The following is an 8,013-nucleotide window of genomic DNA, read 5'->3' as shown; positions in this document are numbered from 1 at the left end:
ATTTACAATATTTTTAACGGCCACGTCAGTATTCTAACAAAAAAAATTGATGGAAATACCATTTGGATGAAAAATCGTGACTTTAAGGACTATTCAGATTAAAATAAATCACAAGGACTGAATAAATGTCGACTTCAAACCAGAAGGGCTAAACAAATTTAAATTCAAAAAATAATAAAATAATAAAAAATAAAACAAAAGAGTTGTTGTCCTTGTACCCATGTTTCTTCAAGTTTCTACTATCTAAATACAAGATAGCTCATTTCTTGTATAATACAAATTAACCAGAGACTGTGACTTAACTTTATAGAGTGAATTGTATTTGCTCCTCATAATGTTCATAAACATCTCAATCCCCCCACTCCAATATGGAGCCACTAGCTAGCAATAAGCCAATCCTTGTTTCCTTATCTCATCTCAATTTGACATGAGATGACAAATGATAGCAACTAGATACAGAAAATAGACTAGAAAATATATAGATAAAGAGGTGATAGATATTTCTAATCATCGCTACATATGGAAATAGCCAACTCTTTACTACTTGACCAATAGTTCTTGGCAAGAAAAGATCCATAGACACATATAGTGCTCCACTCTATTTGAGCAGCTTTTGTTTGTAAAAAGATACAAAGAGAGAGGTAAAATAAAGCTTCAATATGGCCTATCCTCGATTTGAAAATGGAACCGGTGCTGTCTGGAGGCCCTTTGTTTTTTTTTTTTTTGTTAATAGGGTACAACTTAAATACTACAATTAGTCTTTCATGAGTCGAACTCACAACTTCTCACTTATTAAGGAGAGACTATACCGCTAAACCAAATGATACTAGGCTTAGACCAAATGATACTAGGCTGAGGCCTTTGGTTTTTGTATAACTTGATGCTCGTCATTAAGGACGTAATAATTGATCAAATGACATAAATAATTGACCGTTCATTCTTGGACATAAATACGGCCACATTTCAACGCTTGCCATTTCATTTAAAAGTAACAAAGGTAACATATTCTTGTTTCCCACCCCATGGTTTTGTTCCTCCATTAATTCTAATGGTTTTCTTGTCTGAATTCTAATGATTTGAAGAAGATCAACTCACTGATAGTAATCCAAATTTGAAGAATGTATGGGACTAGTTGGTTTGACCCAAAACATACCCAATTTCCTTTCTCAGTTAATTTCGATGAAATCATACAATTATTCTCGAGTATGATCTGTCTATATGTTGGAAGACCTCAACATATATGACTAGACATCTGTTTGGTCAAAGGTTTCAAAGTTGTGGTGCTAGTCTGATCAAACTTGACATGTATTTATATGTTCATGGATTTCAAACTTGTGTTTAGTACTTGGAACAATGGAATTAACAAAAGGTTGTTATCGAATTAATTAGAAGAAGATACATGAACAATACGTAGTAAGTCCATGAAATTCAAAATTGTGTAGCACATTCTTTGAAACATGATAAATTCGTTGTAACATTCCGTCATTTTAACTAACAAGATATAAGTCACTAGAAATATTATGTCATATTTTGGTTTTTTATATTCAGAAGAATCACCTCTTTAACTTAGCCCAATACTACCCCAAAGTTAGGTCTGCGAAAAATCTTGTAAACTACTATATGCAACCTTTCGACACATATTAATACAACCTCCCTTTCTATACTTCTATATTAAGGTTTTGACTAAGCGATGTGTGTAGGTTATGCTATGACAATTCAAATGTGAAGAGACATGTTTGAATTTGAAACGAGACACCTTGGTGGTCAGGAATTGAATCTTCTTCAATAGTGTAATGTAAGGCACAAGTTTTCGCAATCAATCATTTTTTAGGACGAATTTTCGCTCTAGGCATAAGTTACGATATCAATCATTTCTATAAGAGAAAACGTTATCTTCAAGCTACCAAAATTGGTTCTTACTTGGGCACGCTCAACCTATGAATTTACGAGTTGTTTCCTATAGTGTCACGGTAGACATTTAGGACGAGATTATATTGTTGACCCATTAAGGAAAAAGGGAAACAAGAGTTCTCTTAAGCTCAGAGCTTGATAACAAAAGTGAAACGATGCAAAGACCTTGGGTTCTTAATACAAAAGTGTTTATCTTGTTATTTGATGAATGAAACAGTACAAAAACTTTCGTGATTTATTAAAGAATAATTGAAGTTACTCCTTAAATAAACAAATAAAATAAAACTAAACTTCGCTCTCGAGATAATGATGGGGTAAGAAGGTTTCTTGACTCTTTCTAGCCAAAATATCAACCTTCCCTGTCCCTTTGTTCCGTTGACTCAATGATGTTTGTTTCTCTACCTAATGTGATGGCATTATGAAGGATTGAAGATTTTATTTTTCTTTTGGTGTTGCCTATAGTGGCTTAACTGATCGAAGAATGCCAGTTGGGTTCTCACTTCTCAGATAGGTTTTCAGGGTTCTTGTTCATTTGTTTGAATGAAATTGGATTTGTTGTTCAAACGTTTGGGAGATTTTTGACAAATGGTTGTTGAAGTACATATTTGTTTAGATAAAGAACAAAAGTTCAACATCAACATTTTGGCCACTTCGGTATCGTCGTCGAAAGTCAGATTTTCCCAAGGAAAGTTGGAAGGTTGCAAAACATCAAACAAATCCCTTGCTGCCGTCTTGAACGAGTATCATTGCTCTCTAAACATAAATTAAACATAAAAAACAACTCCATATAAAACAAAATCTTTTTTTCTTTTTTTTCTCGATTTGGTCTAGTGACATAATCTCCCCTTAAATAAATGAAGGTTGTGAGCTCAACTCACGATGTTGTAATTTACTTGATAAAAAAAATCATTTTTTATTTTTTTATTTTATTTATTTTTTATCTCTATTTGCAACCCAAACATGCCAATTAGGCAAAGAGTCAAGGAGTGCAAATTAGCTGGTTCAAATTGCAGTACTCATGGGAGTTAAACAACAATGGTATTAGACTATTAGTCTGCTAGTAGCATTAGTCATACAACTTGGAAGATCCTATCAGCTTCACTTCTATATATTCATATTCAAACAAGCAAATAGAAGATGAAAAATGTAGTGAAATATGTCTTGAAGCATGTCTTGCTAATCGAAGAAGAAAAATCATATTCTTGAAGCATGAATGTGCCTTGGTCTGCTTTCAACTTCTCCTAGAAGTACTAGATTTGAAGAAAAATCCCATTTTGACCCTTAACATAGGGCAAATTCATGCCCTTAGTGCAGTTTTACTTCAAGCAGATCATACTGTTCAAAGTGAAGCTGCGTAAACAGAGACTGTATTCTATTACAAAATGCAGAAGAACGCAGGCAACAGACAAAATTGAAGCATGATTAATCATGGTAAAAGGAATGAAAAACCAGGGAGTGCAAATGTAATGATCAATCTCAATCAACCAAAAGAAATAATCTTACAAGTGCTCTGTAAATTTCACGATTAAATTCAAAGACAGGTTTGCCCTCTAATAGGGCAATTTGCTCGTTAAACATTTTCAATGGTAGATCACTCTTCGTACATTAGGAGCTACAGCAGCTACCTCACTTCTTAGTTCTTACATCCATGCCTTAATCAATGGAGGCATGAAGCAAGATCAGGACCAAGGATGGTCAATGGAAGATCTCATCACAAGTTTCACAGTTTGCAGCATGCCTATGGTTTGTGGAGCTTGAAGCCAAAAACTCTTGGAACATAACTCTGTGAGGCCTTCTGTGGTTTAAGGTGTCCATACGTCATCAAGAATAGGTGTGGAAATGTGGTGCCGAAATAAGCTCCATCAATATCTTCAAATTGTTAAAGAAACAGAGATATATAATTCGAGTGCAAATAAATTAGACTACATCCGATAACATAGATGAAAAGGAAACCATACGTCTATAGAGAGACTGAAGATGGAAAACATAATACCCACCAAGGAATTCATATATCCTAACCACATTCATTCATGTATTTACTATATGATTATTATACCTTCGTACCCACCAACACACATTCACATGTCCAAAAGCCCGGTGATTAGATGTCGCACTTCATGATGAAAAAAATGAATCTCCACACTAAATGTCCCTCTTAGGCTAGCAAATTTTACTACAGTTGATCAGTTTAACTTACTACCATAATAGATATGGCCACTCCCCAACCCAGACAAACACAGCCTGTACTCTAGCTACAGTTCCAAATGCTAACGAAAGTAATGCTTAGCTTCACAGAGATGGATTGACACTATGAGCTCACTATCTGTCAAAGATTTTCAAGCAATTGCACTAACTCTCACACCAACAAAGGAACCAGAAAACTGCTGAAAATCCCTGGTACCAAATGCAACCATATTAACATGAAATTTAAAAGAGAAAACATAACATAAGTCATGCAGATGGATACACCAGCAAACCCAATGCAAAGAACCAAAAGGTTTGAGTTCAGAAAAGGATGCTTCAATAAATCAGAATGCAAAATCTTAGTTGCACATGTTGACATGTAAGCAAAAAAGGATACTGCCTTGGTACTTGGATCGAGGGTAATATATATCTTCGCATTTGGGGCAGTATATTTTTACAGTGCTTGAACGAGGAATGTCAGATTGACCAACCGGAAGGCAGGGTTGTCCACAGCAGTAAACTCTTGGACATCTTCCAAAGTCATAGTTTTTGTATTTCTCCAACTGTATAACATTAAAATCAATATCCAGAAAAAAACATGAAAGAAAAACAAACAAAATGTACAAAGAAAAAGTAATTATGTACCATTGCAGACATTCCTTTGCTTGTCAATATGTATCTAACATGAATAAGACCATATAGCATTTCCGCTGCTGATTCAACCAACTCATTCTGCTCTTCAGTGAACATATCACCTGGACAGAATCCATAACCATTAAGTACTTACATGATGAAAGGCTGAGGAGAGAGAGAGAGAGAGAGAGAGAGAGAGAGATAGAGAGAGTAGAGTAGAGAATGTTTCAGCTCTCATATATTTGATCTAATATAATACCATACCAGTATTTCTACCCAACATGAGCCCTTTTCTTGGATACATGTAAGTTTTAAGAGTGTATACTGGCTTCCAGGTAGCGTCTGTGTAACACTGACACCTATACGGATACAGCCAACACTTCTTTATGAACTATATCCAACCATTGGAAACATAGGTGATAGTATGACAATTTTGACATGGAAATAAGATTCTGAACTACGATAATGGAAGACTAGGCGGCCTATAGTTAATATCATTTTAGAGAGAGGATATGAATTAGTTCTGATGCTACTGATTACCTAATCCCATACCAGTGTTTCTACCCAAAATGAGCCTTTTTATTGACAAAAGTGAATTTGCAAAATGCTGGCTTCCTATGTACTGTACCTATATGGATACTCCTGGAAATTTTATCTATTGTACTTAACCATTGCAAATTGCAAACTTAGCTAATTGTGTCTTACTACTGCATGTGATATATTCAACATCATATTAAGCTCTGAAATCCTGTATATGCCATTCTGAGGCTAAGCACACTACTTTTCTCAGCTCAGACAACACACTGTCAGATTCTTGAGAGAGAAAACAAAGCCTAGGAAACATCATGGGTGATTGACATAATCTTAAAAGCTAATACCCATAACTTAATAGGCTCAGAACCCTAATGAGGTACAACTTTGCAGCTTATGTACCAGAAAGTGTCCTTCTGAATAGAAGGGAGTAGCTAGATTCCACTTGAAAAACACATACAAACCCCTCCCGACATAACAGTAGTGCTAGCTTATCTTGGAATAGCTTCTATAGTGAGAAGCTTTATACCTTCTTACGCCCTTAATCAATTCTAGAAATTAGAAGATACAAAATGAGCATTTAAATAAACTAACAAGTGAGTCTTGTGCATGAGCAATGATTCTTTTCCATACCGGGTTGTGGACTTGTAGTCTTCCACTCAACGGAAAGTTAAGGAAACAACAGGGGCCTAAGTTTAACATTTAATTTTATGCAATTGCCATAAATATTTTTGAGCAAAATACGGAGCAGGCAATGATGGTTCAAAGCAAATTCATGTGTGTGTGTGTGTGTGTGTGGGATATACATATCTTGTTATTAAAAATTCATAAACCACAAAACACTTAGCCCAGACAAACTCTTACCGTGAGAAGATTCGACATCTAGAATCAAATCAAGAGCATAGTCATAATATGGAACTTGACTGCTCAAACCACAGAGATTAAAATCATCTTGAATGTATTCATCATCGACTTCACAAAAAAATTCGTTTCCTCGCAAATTACAGAACCATGAAATCCAAGATGTGTCATCTCCATCGGAACCGCTGACATCTGATTCTTCGCTGTCTGTCTCAGATTCCTCTGCAGTTAATGCAAAATATGTAAGTGACACCGACTTTATTAACATGCAAAAGAAGAAAAGAAAAAGATATTACATTTCTAGCAATGTCCTTCAAGACAAAAACCCTTTCTCAAAGATTTAATACGTAACCGATTAGTCCCAATTACTCTTACAAAACATAAATTCGACAAAACAACTAAAACGGGTAAGTTTAACACCTTGAAGAGCCGATATTCTTCACAATAAAAGTCATCACTCTACCACCAGAGTTCCCGAACACAATAATATACCATAAAAGTATAAACTTTCGACTGTCTCTATCTCTCATCTCTTACCAAATCAACTAAAGCTAACATCTTTTCACACAGTTTAAGCACATTTTACCAAATACACACAACAAAATAGCGAAAAGCGCGAAAACGAATCATGTCAACTCCTGAACCACATTACTTCTAGCTTCAAACACACCCCGAAAACACAATTACACCTACTAGCAAACAAAACCCATCACAATAATATCCTCCAAATCCACTCAAACCCCAATTTCCACAAAACCAAGAAATTCAAAACGAAAACTCAACCCACCATCAGAGCACTTGTTCTTGGCGAGGGAGGCCGCAGCGGCGGCGGCGGCGCGGTGATCGAGCTGAGACTTTCCGGCGGATGTGGACGGGAGAGAGAGACGCTCTTTGTCCTTAGCTCGGGATGTGGAAGGGGAGGACTTCTCTAGGTGCTTGTCCAGGGCATCGTTGATGCGCTTGCGGTCCAGAGGCCCACCGACGAGCTCGGTTTTCGACGACCCACCTCCGCGTTCTCTATACATGGTCTCAAATTAGGGAAGAACCCCCCTTTTTGGTTTTGGGGTTTGGGAGAGAAATGGGGAGGGGAATCAAGGTCTGTGCATGGTGGGTTTGAAGATGGGGATATGGGGTGAGGTGGGATTTAGGGTTGTGGGGGATCGGAGAGGGATCGAGTTAGGGTTTGGAGAGAGAGAGAGAGAAGGGGGTGAACCACGAGGTGTATGAGCAAAAATGCTCTTGGGGGTTCCCTCTGGCTCTTCTTTGTTTTCTTGTCCTTGGTGCCTCTCACCCTTCCACTTACTTCTTTTTCTTTTTTTTTTTCTTTTTTTTATGCTTAATTATAATATTTCTAAATTACTCGACCCTAAAAATATATATTGTATTTTAAGGGTATTTTAAATTCATTTTGTGTAGGGGTATTTTAGTAATCAAACTAGTTTTAATTCCGATTTCATATGATAAGTAAACAACATCAATCGTAATTAGTTTCATTCCTGTTTTGATTCCTTATGATAAGTAAATATTAGAATGATATGAAATATTCTCATACCGATTCTTGTTGATACCGATTGTTTTTTATACCGATTCATGATAATTTTCATTCCAAGTTAGTAAACGTACCATAATTGTTAAATGATTTAATTAGAGGTTTGTTCCAAGTCCAATTGGAGATGGCTTCTTCATATCAGGTTATTAACCTTATTCATGAACGTACGTCAGGTATTATATATGGACAAACAATCTAACAATTTGCTTAGTACAAATCCCACAAGCTTCATATAATTACAGTGGTAATTCCAATTATATTGGGTAGCCGGTCGTAAAAAGTTAGGATGCGTGGGAACTAATACTATCATCAGGTGAAGTAGTTTTTTTTTTTTNTTTTTTTTT

At 35.9% G+C, this 8,013-nt stretch overlaps 1 protein-coding gene across 1 annotated transcript; it reads right to left on the bottom strand.

The window, feature by feature from the left end:
- Window positions 1-3,384: 3,384 nt before the first annotated feature.
- Window positions 3,385-7,372, bottom strand: LOC101304912 (putative casein kinase II subunit beta-4-like). The gene is made up of 5 exons (XM_004307209.1): window positions 6,908-7,372; window positions 6,124-6,342; window positions 4,741-4,850; window positions 4,493-4,658; window positions 3,385-3,780 (listed from the first exon to the last, which is right to left on the bottom strand). Exons 1-5 carry the CDS (start codon window positions 7,143-7,145, stop codon window positions 3,650-3,652), a joined length of 864 nt encoding a protein of 287 aa, XP_004307257.1. The 5' UTR covers window positions 7,146-7,372; the 3' UTR covers window positions 3,385-3,649.
- Between the last annotated feature and the right edge of the window lie 641 nt (window positions 7,373-8,013).

The sequence above is a fragment of the Fragaria vesca genome, linkage group LG7 (genome assembly GCF_000184155.1).
Source record: "Fragaria vesca subsp. vesca linkage group LG7, FraVesHawaii_1.0, whole genome shotgun sequence".
Lineage (NCBI taxonomy): Eukaryota > Viridiplantae > Streptophyta > Magnoliopsida > Rosales > Rosaceae > Fragaria > Fragaria vesca.
This window is presented reverse-complemented; position numbering and strand designations above follow the sequence as displayed.

Bases quoted from the DNA above. Each gene is read 5' to 3' on its own strand.
- LOC101304912 (XM_004307209.1), bottom strand. From the start codon at position 7,145: ATGTATAGAGAACGCGGAGGTGGGTCGTCGAAAACCGAGCTCGTCGGT. The intron at 6,343-6,907 runs GTGGGTTGAGTT...CATTAACTGCAG, and splicing joins CAAGAACAAGTGCTCTGATG to AGGAATCTGAGACAGACAGC. The intron at 4,851-6,123 runs GTAAGAGTTTGT...GATTCTGTCCAG, and splicing joins AGATGTCGAATCTTCTCACG to GTGATATGTTCACTGAAGAG.